The sequence below is a fragment of the Cystoisospora suis genome (genome assembly GCF_002600585.1).
Source record: "Cystoisospora suis strain Wien I chromosome Unknown contig_1075, whole genome shotgun sequence".
Lineage (NCBI taxonomy): Eukaryota > Apicomplexa > Conoidasida > Eucoccidiorida > Sarcocystidae > Cystoisospora > Cystoisospora suis.
In genome coordinates, this window is record NW_027153876.1 from 1 (window position 1) to 18,399 (window position 18,399).

An 18,399-nucleotide genomic window follows, 5' to 3' on the forward strand; every position below is an offset into this window, starting at 1 on the left:
AGTTTCGTTTCTCTTCACCTCGAGAGTTGACTGCAGGTGCACACGCGAGACTTGGAGGATACCGTCATCTTGTGTCTGTGGAGCGCTGATATTCGCAGAGGGAGGATCACTTTGTGTTTTGGCGCTGTTCCTCTCCCTTGATTGCTGTTTTGTCGCTTTAATGTGAGTTGCGGAAGTTGCCCGGGGTTTCGAGCGGGTGCCCATTTTGCTAATTTGCTGACTCCTTTCGAGTTTCTCGTGGGGCTCTACAGCCCCCTGACACTCGCTCGGGGAGTGCCGCCGTGTCAGTGTCTGCTGAACCGGACAGGCTTCTGAGGGGATGTCCTACCTGCCGCCCGGAAACAGTATGTGGTCATTTGTGTCAGTCTTCAGTGAGCTAAGCGACAGCAGTAGAATGCCTGCCTTCGTGCAACTGACGACTCTTGGCTCCTGCACGAGGTCCGCGTACCGACTGAGTGATTTCCGAGGACGGCGGAAGCTAGCGAGCGGAATTACCTGGTGTGCGGTGCGTGTTCGGAGCTCCCCCTGAATCTTTTTGCCGGGATCCTTGCCGGCAAGACACCTGCCATTCCCGGCTTCACTACCGTTAGCTAAATGCCGCAGTTGGTCCCAACGTGTGTGCTGGTGATCCTTTTCCTGCACACGTTCGGTTGTACGTCCAGTTTTGCAGCGCAGGATGGCGACTCCGTTGCTAACACGACGCTCACGCTGATGGTTACCTTTCACGACAGCTGTAACTCTTCTGAATCAACACAGCAAGCCCTTCGGAGAAGCCTGAGTGTCTCACTCCAACGGGGGAGCCGCGGAGGCAGTTTGAAGGCTTCGGGCACCGACAATGCGACGTAAGCGACTCGGTCGCTTCCTTTGTTCACTCCGTGTCCGGGACCTGCACTTGTGTTCCGTGTGGTCTCGCGTCTAAAAGTATGCGTAGCACCTCTGGCCCTTCTTTCCAGGTAGAGAGCTTTTTTCTGTCCTGTGCTATGTCGCAGTGTATCGATGCAGGTGGTGTCTACGAAGATTGCATCGTATGAGGCCTATGCAACAACCCAGTTCAGCGTAAGCTTCCCTGGGGAGAACGAAGGTGTGGACGGCGGACTAGGTGTCCCTTCAAGATGTCTTGTCAGCGATGAGACGTTGAACAGGGTGGGAGTCGACATCATCAAGCTCACCGACTGCCCCCTTCTCGGAAGTGGAGAGCTGAAACTAGCATTTGAGCAAGACCCATGCGTGGACTCAGTGGAATTTGACCAGACCGTGAAAATAATCGATGAGCAAGAACACTTCCTTGGCAATACGGATGCGTACCACCTCGACGCCGCAGCTGGCGACGATGGGGGTCGCAGAGACCGCTCCCGACCTTTGGAGGAACCTTACTGGCGTACCATTGCGGGTTTCGACGAGGCTTATCCTCTCGCAGAATGCCTCCGGAGTGAGGTAGTCGCAGTGATCGACACAGGAGTCGCCTACAACCATCCCTTACTGCGAAAGAACATGTGGAAAAACCCTGGAGAGATCCCGGGGAACGGGGTTGACGACGATGACAACGGGTTTGTCGACGACGCTTACGGCTTCAACTTTGTCGACAACGACGGTGATATATCGGACGACAACGGGCATGGTACACACTGCGCTGGTATTATAGGTGGTCTCAAAGACAGCGAGACCGGAGCACAAGGTGTCTGCGGGACCACGAGCATAGCCGGATTGAAATTCATGGGGGGAAACGGGAGCGGTGTCACGTCAGATGCGGTGAAGGCTGTTAACTATTGTATTCAAATGGGAATCCGTATTAGCAATAACAGCTGGGGAGGACCCGGCAAAACAGCTGCACTCGAAAAAGCTGTCAGGAAATCAAATGAGGCAGGCCATATTTTCATTGCAGCAGCCGGAAACGCCGGACAGAACATTGATCGTTCTCCTTCTTATCCGGCTTCCTACGCATCACCGAACATCGTAGCTGTTGCGGCTACAGATTCATCGGACAGCATGGCCTCGTTCAGCAACATCGGTGCGCGGACAGTGCACGTAGCTGCTCCAGGGGTGGCCGTCCTCTCCACGTATCCTCCTGACGGTTTCAAAAAGCTGTCTGGCACTTCGATGGCGTCGCCAGTGGTGGCAGGTCTTGCCGCCTTGTTAGTTTCGCTTCCGTTTCACGATCACCTACAAATCAAGACGGCAATCATGGAGGGAGTAGATAAGGTCCCTGCGTGCCAGGGTAAGCGTCGCCGCCCTTCCAACCCGCCACCTAGGAAGCCTGTGTCCCGCACAAAGGTTCCACTGTGTTCTGTGATCGAAGACAGACATTGTCTGCCTGTCCTCTTGCGACAAGAACAAGACAAACACACATCCACAATACGAGTACAGGCGAGGGACGTCGCGAGCAGACCCACAACGGCGCGAAATTCGCTGCTAGTCCACTGCTCAGGAGTACTGCGACACATGCCGGTGCATTGCTAGTCTGCTTGAACCACCTTGCCATGCTGTCTACCTGCAGGGAAGGTGATATCAGGTGGCAGGGTGAATGCTGCCAACTCGATTGTCTGGCTTGCAGAACAACTCGGGTTGCAGAAACTTCGCTAAAAAACTGCCGAATGGGACTGCGGCAGCGGTGACGTAAACAAGCAGCCGGAGAACGGTTCGGAAGAACAGCAATGTCCTGACAGCTTTGACGAAGCCATAGGTGCCCAGGCACGTTCCATTGACAGTGGGGACGGCGTCTGGCTCTCACTCGAAGCGCTTTAAATGAGTGACTTGTCATTGTCTGTTGCGTCTCGTGCCACTGCGTCTGCGGATGCGGCAGCCTGTCCTTGTGTTTGTTCGCTGCTCGCGTAACTGACAGCTGCCGTGAAGTATGTTCGTCAGGCAGTTACTGGTCTTCAGTTCATGAGATCATCGTCTATATGTAGAGCATGTAACAGTGTATGTCCTTGCTCCCAACGTTCTCATTGTCAAGGCCACACAGAGCCGGTGTCACTTCGGGAGGACGTGCGCTTTTGTCTTTTCGATGGCCCTGTTGCCTCGTGTCCGGCGTGTGTCAAAACACTCCGGGACTTATTAATTGCACTCGGACGTTTATCCCCCGACCAGCCGCATTGCGCTCTTTGCTGTCCGAGCGCGGACTGAGCGGGGACCCGGGGGAATGCGGTCATCACCGCGTCGGTGTTTTGCAGTGCGGGGTGTGTCTTAGGCGTGCGGCCACGTGCGAAACGCAGCCCTGAAGGCCGCACCCACAGGTCACCAGTCTCGGTGGACCAGGTAGTCCCGAGTTACCATACGCGGCGCTCCCCGATAGAGCCTGCCAAGCTGCGCGTTCAGCGCTGCACCGGGTTCTGCGGTCATTTCCAAATCATCAGGGCGCAAGAGACTGCTTCAGGAGCGCTGTCTCGGCACCACGTGGTTCCTCCTGGAAGACGTAAACATGGTTTCGTAGAACCAGCATACCAGGACGTCCCACCTCTGTGTTATGCTGTTGGCCAGCAGGCTCAGGTCACAGGCCTTCAGCTAGAGGCTTCCGGTACCCGAACAAATGTGAACAGCTCCAAGATCGAATACCCAGCGACGACAACGGAATCGCGAGGAGGGAACAGCACAGGCAAATGAGCAGCATAAGACACGCGGGATACGCCCGTTTATCTCCGAGTGCTTGAACTCGCAGCTTCTCGCCAAGGGAAAAATAAAGCTGTCATTCGGACCAGAGCCTCGTTCGTCCGACGCTCGTGCACGCATCGCAGGAGGCAACAAACAGACGCGCAGACACCCTCGCGTGTAATGTACATGTAGGGAGGTGTGCCTTTGAGTTCGGGTGATGCATCATCCAAACGTCGGCGGACTGAGCCGTACAACTTGCGCCCCGGGCTACGCTGCAACCAGGACTCAATCGCTCTCCCCTCGAGAAATGCTCTTCCCAAGCTGCCCCAGACTTCTACCGGACGAGAGAAAACTCCCCGGACACTATATTTCCATCGCACTAAGGTAACATGGAGTTGCTACCGCCCTCCATACTGGGGTCCTGCCCAGTGAAGTCACTTCGCCCTAGTTCCGGGCTACTGGGTCGATTCGCAGCCCTCTCATTTCACAGCATGCCATCGCAGTGTGGGAGGCGCTGGTTGAAATCGAGGGCTTATTCGGGTGTTCCGGGCCCGCTGGTGGGCACAGAAAGCTCAGCTTTCTGTTCAGGTCACTATGCAGGCTTTCCGCTTTCGAACAAGCCGTGGACCGCCTTCAGTACACCGCTCCAGCCGTGACTGGTACTGCAGTCGGGACCCGTTGTCGCTACTGTACGTGCTCGTTTACAGTTAGTTCGTAGTCTGTTGACTGTAAGGTGGAATAGCACGCACTCCCAGGAGGGGATGAGAGCCCGCAGGCAACGGGCGTGTGGACGCTGCCCGCTACTGATCTGACGCGGGCCTAGGTGGGCAAAGTGCCGTCGCCCGGTTTCCTGAGGGTAACGGGAGGAGCGCACTAGTGCGTACTTCTCCTTGCTTAGCTTAGTACCGCGTGCAGGCAAATACACAACAGGAGCAGACGATTATCAACAGAGAACACAGAGGCAACCTCCGAGGCTACCACTAGGACGAGGAAGGACTGAGGTCCACAGTCAGACTGGGACGCTGCCCCGCTGTGCATCTGCAAGGCCTCCTCGCGGCAGTCAGCATGAGGTAACCGGTCACCCCCACTCAAACGTCAGCACTAACTGGGAGATACGAGCGACTGCATGCGCACGCTAGAGCCCCTGGTGCGGTCTCGAGATACCTTCAAGGCCCTGGGATAGCAATGGACTTGTGGTTCAGCTAGAAACCGTTGCATATTACTCGGCGAGTTCTGTGCACTTCGTCTTTGCTGTTGTGGTTAGCGAACCTTTGACCTCTCTTGTCTTCTCCTGGGCCAAGCCCCATTTTCCCGCTTACGGCTTCACAGGTCGTCGAGTTACTGCGGTAGACGTTCTCACTTTGCTTGTCCGTTGCCGTCTCTCTCCGCTTTGTAGTGAAGCTCTGCCGCCGTTCCTTCTCGTCTCTCTGCTTCACCATGTCACTCAGTGCGCTACGTAAGCGGGTGGCTTACTTCTATGACCCGGATATCGGCAGCTACTATTACGGGCCGGGGCATCCGATGAAACCCCAGCGAATTCGGATGGCGCATGCACTTGTTCTGTCCTACGACCTCTACAAACATATGGTAAGTACCGATCTCTCTGGACTCATGAATTGAGAGAGCAGCTTAACTGTGCTGTGAAGTGCCGGAGAACGTTTGCGGTAGCTGGGGTTGCAGCGGCGGGTCCTGCGCGTGGTCTCCGTGTGCTCTGCGCGTAACATGACGTCTTCTGAAGAATTTTGAAGGGGAACACCTGAGTTCTCCGTCTGAGATCATGCAAAAAGAGCGTCCACGCAATTCATCGTCCTTGCAGGGGGGGGGGTGGAGGTTGCAGGGTTTCGGGGTATGCTGAGGGGAAATCATCCGCGTTACCGCGGAAGGAACGCGCGTGTATCTCGCTTCGACACTTCTCTGCACGAGATACGTGGGGAGCCACGCTCAGAGTATTAGCAGACAAATACGTTCTGCTGGGCTCGGCTACGACTTTCTTTACCGTGACTGCAGCCTTTTTCCGTGGAACTGGCGACCTCTCCAAATGCTCTAGAGACGAGGAAAAGTGTCCAGGTGACTGTCTTGTCTCTTCTGCAGGAGGTGTACAGGCCGCACAAATCCATTGAGCCGGAGCTGTGTCTGTTCCACTCAAGTGACTACATCTCGTTTCTTTCGTCGGTCTCTCCTGAAAACTATAAGGAATTCTCGCTCCAGCTAAAGAATTTCAATGTCGGAGAAGCAACGGATTGCCCGGTTTTTGACGGACTTTTCACCTTCCAGCAGGCATGCGCTGGTACGAGACCGACTCACAACGCCTGCGGGACGTCTCCTCGTGTGCGTGCAGACTCAGATACACAGGAGGACGGTGGTGTATTGGCGTGCTTCCCCGATCGCTCGAGTCGTGACCAAGAAAATTCCTTAGTGGTCCCTGACTATGTGCATGTTGAGCTGACAGTTAGGACCGTGAACCTGGAGCTTCGAATAGTGTGACCGGGACGTACGGTGACAAACTAGTTGGTGTTCGGAAGATCCACCGTTTTGGGGTTTCTGTGGTGTGCGTGGGTCTTGCTCGTCTTGACACATCACTCGATATAGCACGCGTCTCACGCCCTGACGCATGGACTTGGACGCTTCTGTGACGGATGCTACATGTAGCCGAGTGTTCTGAGCCGCTCTCTGACGTGACAGTCGTACATGCCCTTCCATGGGAGAAGTTCCGTCGCGAAGACAGTCCCGGGCGTTTCACTTGCCGCGTCTGAGATAGTCAGAGAGAGGTAAGACATCTTTTTCTTCGGCGACGTGTGGTTGTGTTGACAGGGTGCCTAGTGTTTCCTAGCAGCGTGTTTATACAGGTCGCATATATTTCCGGAAGAACCTCGCGGTTCCGTTCGTCTTGTCGCTTTCGTCTCTGCTGGTCTTTGCTTTCACAGGTGCTTCAATCGACGCGGCGAAGAAACTGAATCATCATCAGGCGGACATCTGCGTCAACTGGTCAGGCGGTCTTCATCATGCCAAACGTTCTGAAGCCTCTGGATTTTGTTATATCAACGACATCGTACTTGGAATCTTAGAACTGCTCAAATACCACGCCCGCGTGATGTACATTGATATCGATATTCATCATGGTGACGGTGTCGAGGAGGCATTCTATGTGTCACACCGTGTCATGACGGTCTCATTTCATAAGTTCGGCGACTTCTTCCCGGGCACCGGTGATATTACAGATGTCGGCGCAAGCCAGGGGAAGTATTACGCCGTGAATGTGCCCTTGAATGACGGAATGGACGATGACTCGTTTGTCGCCCTGTTCAAACCCGTCATCACCAAGTGCGTAGATGTCTACCGCCCAGGCGCGATTGTCTTGCAGTGCGGCGCAGACAGCCTGACAGGCGATAGGTTGGGAAAGTTCAATCTCACAATAAAAGGCCACGCCGCATGCGTTGCGTTTGTCAAATCGCTAGACATTCCTCTTCTTGTTTTGGGCGGGGGGGGATACACTATCCGAAACGTGGCACGATGCTGGGCATACGAGACAGGGGTTGTGTTGGATAGACACCGAGAAATGTCGCCTCATGTACCTCTGAACGACTATTATGACTACTACGCTCCAGACTTTCAGCTTCATTTGACGCCTTCCTCGATCCCGAACGCCAACTCCCCCGAACACTTAGAGAAAATCAAGACTCGTGTTCTGTCCAACCTCGGTTACCTGGAGCATGCCCCTGGAGTGCAGTTCGCCTACGTTCCTCCTGACTTTTTCGAAAATGATGATGACGAAGATGACTTCCAGCAAGGCCAAGTGGAGAATGAGGGAGGAGGGAAGGCTAGTGGATCGGCAAGCAGTGGAAGCAGTAGTTCGCAGGCACCCCATCGGTTGAGGAGAAAGGATTATGCGAACGATTTTGAAGATATGGCGGACAGAGATCAAAAAGTCCCGGTATGAGAAAGCAGTCAGACAGTGTGCGCTTGGACGGTATCTCGATAGTGTTTTGTCTGCTGGATTTTGAGTGAGGGGAAAGCAATCCATGTGTGTTTGTTGTCATGCGTGGATCTTTTTCCAAGGAAGTGGGCGCCGGACCCCCCTACACCGCGTTGCTCGTGTAGGAGGATTGATTCGCGACAGAGTCAGTGTCGACACGTTGCGCGGCGGGGGGTGCCTCCGATTTAGTCGCGAGAGCTGTGGAAAAATTCTCTCAAAGCTGTGGGGGCCTTTTTTCAAGTGCAGAAATTCTTCGCTTTTTATTTTAGTCCAGATGTCAGTACTCCTTGGTTCCAGATATACCGCTGAATGGTTGCTTTCAATAGGAGAGTCCCATTCAGCGCTCGTGCGCGGTCACATAATGCCGAGGAGTGTTGCGTTTCTCGCTGTGAAAGTAGTTGATATCTTTTTCTATCTTGTCTGTACTCCACTCCACCGCGGCGACGCCGGGGCTTGATCGGTCCACATCGGTTCTTCGCGTGTTTTTCAAAGCCGATTCCAGCAGAAGTAGCTGCGAGGTAGTTTCGCTTGCATGGGTGGAGCGCTGAGTTGTTGGACGTCACCCAGTCAGCTCTCGGGGACTGTGCTTGCATGTTCGGTTGCTGTTGACTTAGCTCTGAGGGGCCACGGTAGTTGCCCGGATGTGAGAGCCGTGTGCTTCCAAGTATGCTCGCGCTCTCGCTTCTTGAAGCTGTCGGTGCGAGTCCTAGGCAAGCATCAGCTGCTTCTTTCTGTAGAGGCTATCCATGTCTGCATAACAAAACCGTGCAACCTCTGCGTTCCCTGACTGTTTCATAGATGCTCGTAAACTCTCCCGTGACGCTGGGCACGGGTACGTACTTGTTTTTGCAAAACAAAAGGCACGTCCCTTGTCAGCGGGTAGTGTGCCATCCCGTTCTTTCGAAGTGGTGATGCATGGCGTCGATCCGCAAGTTGCCTGTGTCGCTAAGAACACTACTTGGGACGGTCTGGGGGTAGTTTAGGTATCCGTACGTATGCGCTCATGCATACACAAACATATGTAACAAGCAAAGATTTTCTCGTTGACCGGTGACGTGACGCTGACCGGTTCCCAAGATCCTACTCAGTCGCAGTCACGCCCCCCGTTTCAGGTTTTCGGGGTATCCTTGAGAAGTCAGAGCTGTTAGCGTTTGTCTCTCTTTTCAAGACGTTGTGGGGAGATTCATTGAAGTGCACGATGGAAGCGGGATGCTTCTTTTGCCTTCGGGAACCATTTCGAGCTCCGTGAAACTTACGGTTTTACAGAAAGCCAAGCGAACCTCGAAAGTTCTTTCCTCTTGACCAACTATGGAGAGTTGAAGAAGCTGAGTTCCACCGGACGTAGAAAATTTGTGGGGCTCCGTTGTAAGCAGCAGCCAGGACGCAAAGTGAGAGCTGTTGCAGGCTTTCGCTTCCCGCGCATATTTATCCGTGCACTTGCTTGAAGGATAAGAGGGCGGTCGTCACTGTGATGAGGGAGGGCCCTGGCAGTGTACTCCTGAAGACAAGGTGCCTCCACCATGCGAGACACGCTTGCCGACGGCCGGGTGGCTAGCAAAATACACATAGTGAATGCTTGGCTACTTGCCAAAGTGTAAGGAGGCCTCACCGCCACCTCACCTCGAGCTAGGGAGTGTAGGCCCGGAAGGGCAGCCTCCGAGAGACACGGGTAGTGAGGACGATTCCATGTTTTCCCGACGGTCGACGACCGCTCTTTCTGCCGGTACCAAGTTGACTGCATCCTAAGCGCAAGCGCGTATAGATTGTTTCGTGGCATCCACCTGCAAAGCGCGGACACAGGCTGAACCACTCGGGGAGTCACCAGCCGGTAGAATTCGAAGCACCGCTCGTCCAGGCAAAAGCCTGCTACCTCGGGAGAAAAACAGGAGCGACGTGCCGATCGGAGAAGGGGTCTTTCAATCTGAAGAGGATGAAGCATGTCGGCTTCTGCCTGGTTGTGTCAACGGTCCAAACAAAGACGGATGCCTGCTGCTGTCACACAGTAGGCTCGTAGTAGCATCTGTTCGCGGTGAGCCTCTGCCGAGTTTCTGCGACGGTTTTCGCATCCTGGTTGCATAGGCCCAATGTATGCAGAGATGGAGAAGGCGTCGGTTCCCTCTTGCGGCACGTACCAAAAGGAACTGGGGGACTTCGGGGTTGCACTCAGTGCTCGCTTACATGTGTTTCGCTGAAAAGGCTTCGCGTTCTGGGCTTCACAGCGCTGTATGGGTTTCGGAGGGTGACCTCGGAAAGAGTCTCGGTGGGCTGAGTGCCTTGTATCTCGGCCGCGCGCGTGCGGCGGCACTGTAACTCACAGCCACCGCAATTTCTGCATGTGCGTGCCCTTTTGTCACACACATCTCGCGGTCCAGCCTGACACCGTGGCCAACGACTTCGCCGTCTCCGTTCTGGAGACCTAGCGATCCCAACATGTAGGGAGAGACTTCGGTAGGATGTATAGCTCCCGTCTAGATTAGAGTTTAATGTCCGGGCTCTCCCCGAAATCACCCAGCTGTTGAGGGCATGAGTCGCCTGGCAATAAGGCGATTCCCGGAAGTCTTTCCCAGTGGCATTCTCAGAGTGCGAAGAAATGATGCTGCTACAGTGAGGTCACATCGAATCCCTGTGACCCCTTGCGGAAGCTTGATGGCTATGTTTGCAGCGTTGTCGCGTAATGCTCACAATCACACAAGCAGACCCGCTGCATCCGACGGTCAATGCCGGTTTTCCGCAGAAAACGTGTACTTTCATAACGCCTCGGCTTCGCAGTTCCTTCGTTCCTCATAGCGGGCGAACTACGAGATGCTATTCCGCCTCGGACAAGCCCTTCCAGTCGACTACACTGACTGGGATGTGTCGCACACGACGCACCCTGCTATCAAACCAAGGAGGCAGTGGAAGAAACAACGGACCGCTTACGGCAGTTGAACGCTGCACTCAGAGCAGCAATTTCGGTGATCGTGTGCGGGTCCCCCGACCTCGGCTGGGCACATTCTTCGGTTTGAGACTCTGGACAGTCGCGTTCCTGCACCCGCGGGCGTTGATGCAATGCCGTTAGCTGCGATGCGGCAGGCAGCACCGCGTCCATTGTTCGTACCCGTACAGCCCGGAAACAACTTGGACAGACACTAACTAAATGAGAGACAAGAATGACTTCATTACGCCGCTTCAGGCCACTCCGCAACCAGCCCCAAAGAGAACCGCACGCCCGTGGTATGGCAAGGGATGAAGATATCTATCTAGAGAATACTGAGTCCATCGTAACTAAGAGAACAAAACTAAGCCCTTGCTGAAACCAAGGATCCTCATTCGCGCGCATGCTCGCGCCTGCAGATGCTCGGGCTCGTCATTCCCCGGAATGTAAAACCGGACGCGTTGTCGCACGTGTAGCTACAGCCAGGGTATGCGTTTGTTCACCCCAGCTCTAGGGGGCTCGTGCGTTAGTGCGAATCACTTGTTGTGTAGGACACGGCTGTGCCACCCGGGCAACCCCAAGAACCTAGTACTCATGATATAAAGACAGTTTCTTTCATCTAGAGAAGACATACACCGACAGACACAGATACGTAAATATACTCACTTCTGATACCTGGAGGAGACACAGTGGCCATATATCCGTTTCACGAGAAGGTGTGCTCGGCGTGCGTCCACGCGTGAAACAGGTGATAATTAGAGAAAAAAACTTGTTTACACTCACTGCCGTATGCCGGAGCACCCGTGCTCACGGTGTAACAAGAATATCAATGGTATAGAGCATTGACTGCACCTCTTGGACAACTTGCAGTTTTTGGGGCCATCCGCAACATTCTCTTCGCAATAGACACCCAAGTGCGCTAGCCACATCCTGTTGCATTTTGAGTGCAGGACGACGGGCCTCCTCTTTTTCTTCATGAAATGTAAGACACTCGGAGTTTACCCTTTCCGAAGCCACCGCACTATTCGATTCCACTCCTACGTCCTGTTGTTCTAAACGTCTTGCAAGGGTCGAGAGACGGTCATCCCACACCCACTTCCCCTTCGATGCAGCTTCTTCCTGGTGAATCGGAGCTTCTTCTCTGTCAGGCTCCAACTTAAGGCTTTTGAAGGTATGCTGGTCTGGTCCGCTCTCAGTTTCTACTCCGGTCACGCGACCTACATCCCGAAAAGCAACGTTACACTTGGTCTCTCTGTCCCGTAGCAGTTCACCGTGTCCGTGCCCATCACGTTTCTCTGTTCTTCTTCTCTCGCTCTCTCTCACTGCGTGTGCAGCACCCTCGAGCAAGGCGAGCACCACAAGGCCTTTTACATTGTCTTTTTCCCTACCCTGCTCTTCAATGTGTACGGCTTCTCCTGCTGTTACACTGTCTCCGGCACGTGATGCCGCACGGACGTTTGGTTCCTTCTCTAAGAATACAGAAAGAAGCTTATGGACCAGAGTATGTCGAGAAGAGGGAAGAGCGGAAGAAGTGAGGACAGGATCGAAAACGCCCAAGACGACACAGGCAAGAAAACGGGCGAGTTGTACTTGCTCACTTTGGCGCAGAGGAAAGAAACCACGCTGGGGAGAAACAACGAGTCCAGGGAAAGAGAAGGAACCGGAAGGGGTCCCTACAGAGGACGATGAAGGCGATATACCTGGAGAAAAACCACGAGAGGGACGAATCTCACGAAGAATCTGGGGCGCTGCCAGTCTTCTCCACCAATGGAGGGCACTACAGAGCAGAATGGGATACAGCAGGACCGTAGCACAGAACGCCGCGTCTCCAAGGGCCCCCGCCATCCGGCCTTTCCACCAAAGCTTCACCCGGTCAGAGTTCCAATGAGAGAACACAGGAAACTGCGACCGTGAAAGAGAGCAGCCAGCACGACAGGCAGCGGCAGGGTCACTCGAGGGCACCAAGGTGCCTGCCATGTCAGGAGACAAGTGAAAGAGAACGGGGGATTCAGAACTGGCTTCTGGCGAGGAAGACACTTGATGAACCACGCAGACGGGACAAAGACTTCGTGGAGCCACTTCAGAAGTGCCCAGACCCCGCGTGCTGCTGGGCGGTGGCTCTTGCTTCATCTTCGGGCCAAGTGCTTCTGTAGAGACATCACGCAAGATACTTTGCGGCGGAAGAACTGGTTGATTGAGGAGTCCGGTGCAGACACAAGCGAAAAGGTCAACTACCTTACAGAATGGATTTGTCTTCAGAAAACCGCGGTGGCGTGGTATACTGTGGCTGCAGACACCTTCGTTGTCACGGTTTTTCTCTTTGCTGTTGTTGTCCTGTCGTTGCCTTGTATGCGTGTCAAGGCGCACAAGAGCTTCGAGAATTCTTCGCGTGTGTATGAAGACGAGCTCCAAAGAGAGGAGTTTGTCTGCTTCATCCGAGAAGGATGTATTCGGGGAGTTTAGAGAAGACATTTCTCTTTGACTCAGAGGCCTGCTCCTGGGCTCACTCTCCGCCGTTACGCGCAGCTCCTGCACAGAAACCTTTCTCTCTTCTACTCTCGGTGGCCGTTTCGTGTTGTCTCCCTTTGTCTCGAGCGATCTAGACTGTTCCGCTACGTCTTCGCGGACTCCCGTGATTTGTGTCTCGTCTTGTAAACCGTCTACACGCTTGCGTGACTGTTCCTTCGAGAGCCGATGTAGCGCAGGAAGTAAACCGTGAGGAGCAGCAGCAAGCACAGGTAAAGGAGGCTGTCCAAGAGCACTCGCGTATGTCTGAAAAACTCGGTCTAACTCCTCCAGGGACGGATGGTGTAGTGAAGCAGAAACAGGAGAGCAGAAAGAGAAGGAGGGAGAAGGATCCGCGTTGAACTTGGGACTCCTTAAAGGAGAGACCGCTGGCTGAGAAGAGAAAAGAGATAAAGAGGGCACTGACAACAGAAAGGGGCACGCCGGAAGCTCAGAAGAGTGGGACAAAAATAAAGAGGAAAAAGAATCTCCCTCGGAGGAGTCCCCCGCATGTCTAGTAAAACCTGGCCCCAGGCGGTTTTGTTCCAACCTAGCCAGAAGAAGCTGCTCGAGAGCGTACCACTGAGAAGAAAACCGCAACGAGAAAGGAAGGCGTGCTGTCGCCGCCAATGCCGCCAGTATATGGGAAATGGACAGAGAAGAAGAAGCTAGCGCCTGCGCAATCAAGACTGACTGCGTGTCTCTCTTACTCCTGTCCACCCGAATAGAGGCTATTGCTTGATCTCCCTGCCTTCCTTTCTGGGAAGGTGTAGGAGAAGGACAGGGGCGAAAATCTGAGTCTCCAGAAGACAGCGAAGAAGCGGACGAGGAGGAGTGTAAGGAGAGAGGCGGCGAAGGCGTAGGAGGGAGAGGAGTAGCGGAGAAACCCGTGAGTTTCTCGTTAACAGCGCACACAAGTTCAACCGGGATTTTACCAAACCGGACACAAGCCGAGAGAAATGCCGCTAATGCGTCAACCGAAAAAACAACCGAAGTTCTCTGTGAATGCTTTTCCAGAGAAGAGTGACAAAAAGACGATGCCCGACCAGAGAAAGATGAAGGCGTGAGAGCGGACAAAACCAAAGGCTTTTCTTCCGTCTCTTCCATAGACGGCAAGAAAGGCTGTATTTCGTTGACTGTTCTTCTGCTCGTAGGTTTCGTCATTGAGGCCAGAAAGAGATGCTTGAGACGGTGCTCACAAGATTCTTGAAAAAGCTGGAGAAGGTCCATCTTAACAGACACGCGCATGTCTTCAGTACTTGTAGAGCAAAGAGGGAGTGGGACAGAAAAAGTAGCTGAAGTACCAGACGGAGTATATGACCCATACTTCTTTCGGCTTTGACAAGCATGAGAAGCCGGAGTGTTCTCCGGACACGACGCATATACTTGAGAGAGAAACTTCAGGATATACACAAGGAGATCCCCCGGGAAACTAGGAAGCATCTCCTTTATCCGAAGCGCCATCAGCGAGAATAGCTGATACACGGGCAGAACCTCGCTCTCCAACGAAGAAGATACACACCCAATAGGAGTACCAGCGGGAGGTGAGGTACCAGAGGAGAAGAATACAGTTCCATACGCATCCGCCAGAAGTTTCAGAGAAAGGCAGAGTCCCTGGGCAGGAAGCTTCCCGTCCGGTTTGTGGTTTTCTAGAGGACGTGCTCTCTGGAGAAAGCGTTCGACAGATGGAAGAAGAAGTCTTAGAATCCCTGTTTTCTCGCCATCGGTCAGACTGCTTCGACGCACCGCGACAGCCACGAGAGAAAGGGATCGGAGATCGAGCTCGCGAGCTACGATCTCTAGAACGCGAGAGTCAAACAGAGAACGCCATACCGATGGGAGGAGGGGTGAAGAGGAGCAACGACAAAAGGTTAAGGAATTCGCCAGCATGCCAAAGTACACTGCAGGGAAGGGAAGAGAGTCAGAGATGCTAGAAGAATGACGAAGCCGGACGAGGGAAGACTGTGGAGCAACACGCTTCAAAGAAGTATCAGTTGAAGCCTCCTCACAAGAAACCTTGTCGCATGAGGAAAGACACGACGAAGACGAAGTATCAGAACAATTAGGCGAGGATAAGGAAGGACTGGAAGAGTGAATAAATGAAGAACTAAAAGAAGAGTGCCTTCTTTTAGAAGCTGATTCAAGTATCTTGACAGCATGCGTCTTCTGATTCTCTAGAGCTCCTAGGAGATGGGGCAGAAGCCACCTGCGTAGAAGCTCAGTCCAGGATATTTTCCCTTCAGCATCGTCCAATCTAGCACGGTCGGTGAGACCTCTTCCACTCCTGTCTTCTTTGTTCCTGATCTCGCTCAAGAATTGTCCGTCCGCCTCGCTCTCTTCTTGGTCAACTTCTTTCAGTTTTCTCGGGGTCGAACTCTCTTTCGTTTTCTTACTTTCTTCTCTTACCTTACTTGCCTCAGCACCAGCAAGTCTGCAGAACACGTACGCAGCCTTCGCGTACGCCTCCCCATCGACAATATCCGCGTGTGTCGTCCCTTGTGCACCTTTGCCAGATATTGATGCCGGCTGATTCGGAATCATTCTTTCCTCCTGGTTCCGCACAAAAGGCCTCTCCGATCCTTGTAACATATCAGAAAGGTGTTTTGTGCCGAACGCCGGCTGTGCGGACTCGAGTCTATCGCGACAGAAAGAACCGGTCTGTCCTTGAAACGATTTCTCCCCTGAGCGAGTCCTTGAACTGAAGGAAAGCTGTCCGCATTCCAAATCGGGTTGCTGGTTTCCTGATATCTGTTTTCCTCCTTTCCGTTGTTGGTCCACCCAAATAAGTCTTAGCCCTTGCTTTTTTATCTTGGTCTCCCCCTCAACACTCTGCAGTGCATCTTGGCCTTCGGTAGTCCAGGTAGGATGTTGATAACGTGCAGGAAGACGAAGAAAAAGCTGTCTAGCCGCTGCAGAGATGACTTTGAGAGCGACTGCTGAAGACGTCGTGGGCGAGGTCGGACGCGAAGCCCTGTCAGAAGTGGGGCTGAGCGAAGATGCTGGCTTGCTGTCTACAGAAGAAGATTGGGAAGCTGTGAAGTGAAAAGAAGAGAAGAAGAACGCGACTTCACAGAGGGCTGAGGGAGACAAAACATGCATTTGTTCTACAATACTCTCACCAAGAAAGGCAACACATGGTGGATCGTGATACGGGCTGATACAGCGAGCGTCCCCCGACGAAGTCGAAGAGAAAGGAGAACAAGAGGCAGTGGAACTCACACCAGGAAAAGTAGAGTCCAGCTTTTCGCTGGAGCCCTGCCCATCAGATGAAGCCAGTGTTTGACCCTGATTTTCAGCTTGACAGGTGCTTCGTGCGCTTGAGCTTCTCTTCCAGTCGTCGCGGAGTGCGGACAAATCCTCTGGGGGAATTAGACGTTCATGTGCAAAGAAGACTGCACATACAGCGCTAATGTGCTGTGCTCGATAACCAGCTAGGTGTGTTAGCAGATGTTTAATGGCCGGAACCAGGAGATACGTAACAGATCTCCATGACGGGTCATCGTGCGCCTCGGCGAACGACTGCCGATCGTGACCGCTGCTGCTAAATGAAGAAGCATGAAAAGAATTGACAGACTTGGGGAGGCCCAGCAGTGCTACTGGCTTCCTTCGGTCTGCTGCTGCTGTCGGGGCCTGCCTTTCGACTCCTTGTCGTTCGACATTGTTTACTCCCGAGAAGAGCTTAGTTTTTCCTGACCCGTCATGACCTTGCCTTTCCTTTTTCGGCTTCTTGGTTTCAACATTCTGATGCCTGTGGGCCAAGAACTTCCCCACAGCGACCAGCAGTGTATGTACGTCGCGAGGCTGCCACAACTGGATTTGTGGGATAGCAATCTCGACAACTTTGGAAAACAGAGGAGTAGAAAAGAATTTGCCTCGAGAACACCAACTCAGAAGAAGGGCGAGTTCAGGGGGAGAAAGAAAGTCCAAAGGCATGATGTCTCCACCCAGTGCGTCGGCTTCCAGCTTCTTCCAAAGTGATGAAATCTCTTTTTCCTTATGACCTGCCGAGCTAGCCAGAGAGAGACTTGCAGCACGAGGTGAGTCCGTCGCAGCCTTGCGTGCCAGCTTTACCAAGCCGCAAAACTGCTCCGGTGTAGAGGAACAAGAGGGAACGGTGGGAGCGGGGGGTGTAGTCAATGAGGTAGCAGACGGCCACGGAGAAGATGAAGAACGACTCAAGGGCGGCTTCGCGCCTGGAGATTCCTGCCGGAGGCGACTGGTATGAGAGGACCGGAACGAAGAAACGCAACTCCTTTGTCCGTACCACGAGGGACCTGAAAACGATGACAGCAACTTTGATTGTCGAGACAAGGCGCGAGAACTCAAGACTGAATAGCGAGCAGCCAGCGAAGAAAAACCAGACACAGAGTCAGATCCAAAGGCAGGGCGGGCCAGTTTAGGCTGTAGAAGTAGAGCCCCATGGGGTGTTCCCGAACTTTGTATCTGTCCCGACTCTAGTAACGCGTAAGTCTCGGTCGACTTTGCATGCGGCTGTAACAAGAACCAACATTCTATTGAAGGCAAAAAAAAAGAAGCAGAAGAGAACAGGGGCGAAGAAAAAGAAAAAACGTTGCTAGGTCTCGAAAGGAAATTATGCGGGACTTTCGCTATTTTCAAGTCTGTGTTATTTAGACCAACCCTTATTGCTGCTGTTCCTCGGTTAAGGAAAAGCGCTAAGTGCTCTTTTTGTTCTCGAAGAAGCAGCGGCTTTCCGTCACCGCACAGTTCTCTTCTCACACCCACGAATGGCCAAGAGGGCGCACGCCCTCCTCTCTGCGCCTGCCAGCGCCGTGCCGGGTATCTCATTAGTTTCAGTTAGTTACCTGGAGGCTTCGGAATGAATATCGACGTCTCCTCCTTCGAAGCCGAGTAATGGCCGTAAGCCGGTAACACGGTATATACACGCATATTCTCCCGTCAATCCGCTGCTAACCTAGGAAGAGGGAGACGAAAAACATCTAAAAAGCAGCGATACCCTACAATGAGACTCGGTGCTCTACCACTTGGTTTATTCGGCACAGTAGGACAATTCGCGCGAAAAGAAACGGTCGGCGGCGGTGAGGACGTTTTACACACACGAGTAAAGTGTGGTTCGAACCGCCAAACTGCTCCGAAAAACCCTCAGACGCGTCTGTTTGCTATAAATGCAAAGATATCCAGCCAAGCGGATTGACATGTACCCTTCGGAACTACTCCGGGTTGCGCGGTTCCGTGGTATAAAAAAGGTCAGCCCCGACATACGGATTGCTCGAGAGAACAAGGCTGCACACTCGCATGCTTACAAGCTCGAGGTCTCCCGGCTTAGATATTGTAAGTAGGGAATCGAAGCTTGCCTGTCCGTAGATGCATCGAGACACCTCGGTGTGACGTGGTGCATGCAACTGGGATGCGGAAACGAGAGATATGCCTACTGGATTCT

At 53.3% G+C, this 18,399-nt stretch overlaps 3 protein-coding genes across 3 annotated transcripts; 2 read left to right on the forward strand and 1 right to left on the reverse strand.

Moving 5' to 3' along the window:
• Positions 1 to 230: 230 nt before the first annotated feature.
• On the forward strand, positions 231 to 3,071 carry CSUI_002562 (subtilisin sub9). Its single transcript, XM_068062762.1, has 3 exons — positions 231 to 842; positions 990 to 2,215; positions 2,495 to 3,071. The coding sequence occupies exons 1-3, from the start codon at positions 595 to 597 to the stop codon at positions 2,578 to 2,580; spliced, it is 1,560 nt and encodes a 519-aa protein (XP_067925256.1). The 5' UTR covers positions 231 to 594; the 3' UTR covers positions 2,581 to 3,071.
• A 1,719-nt stretch (positions 3,072 to 4,790) lies between these two features.
• CSUI_002563 (histone deacetylase) lies at positions 4,791 to 8,741 on the forward strand. The gene is made up of 3 exons (XM_068062763.1): positions 4,791 to 5,175; positions 5,680 to 5,875; positions 6,513 to 8,741. Exons 1-3 carry the CDS (start codon positions 5,026 to 5,028, stop codon positions 7,523 to 7,525), a joined length of 1,359 nt encoding a protein of 452 aa, XP_067925257.1. The 5' UTR covers positions 4,791 to 5,025; the 3' UTR covers positions 7,526 to 8,741.
• Positions 8,742 to 11,004: 2,263 nt separating this feature from the next.
• Positions 11,005 to 17,498, reverse strand: CSUI_002564 (uncharacterized protein; the record flags this gene model as incomplete). The annotated part of the gene is made up of 1 exon (XM_068062764.1): positions 11,005 to 17,498. A coding segment is annotated over one exon (6,216 nt), but the record flags the coding sequence as incomplete, so codon positions are not given.
• Positions 17,499 to 18,399: the final 901 nt, after the last annotated feature.

What these genes read in the sequence shown, in the direction of transcription:
- CSUI_002562 (XM_068062762.1), top strand. Translation starts at nt 595, where the DNA reads ATGCCGCAGTTGGTCCCAACGTGTGTGCTGGTGATCCTTTTCCTGCAC. An exon ending in TCGGGCACCGACAATGCGAC is followed by an intron (nt 843 to 989) that starts GTAAGCGACTCG and finishes GCTATGTCGCAG; the next exon opens with TGTATCGATGCAGGTGGTGT. An exon ending in TAAGGTCCCTGCGTGCCAGG is followed by an intron (nt 2,216 to 2,494) that starts GTAAGCGTCGCC and finishes GTCTACCTGCAG; the next exon opens with GGAAGGTGATATCAGGTGGC.
- CSUI_002563 (XM_068062763.1), top strand. Translation starts at nt 5,026, where the DNA reads ATGTCACTCAGTGCGCTACGTAAGCGGGTGGCTTACTTCTATGACCCG. An exon ending in ACGACCTCTACAAACATATG is followed by an intron (nt 5,176 to 5,679) that starts GTAAGTACCGAT and finishes TCTCTTCTGCAG; the next exon opens with GAGGTGTACAGGCCGCACAA. An exon ending in CTTCCAGCAGGCATGCGCTG is followed by an intron (nt 5,876 to 6,512) that starts GTACGAGACCGA and finishes TTGCTTTCACAG; the next exon opens with GTGCTTCAATCGACGCGGCG.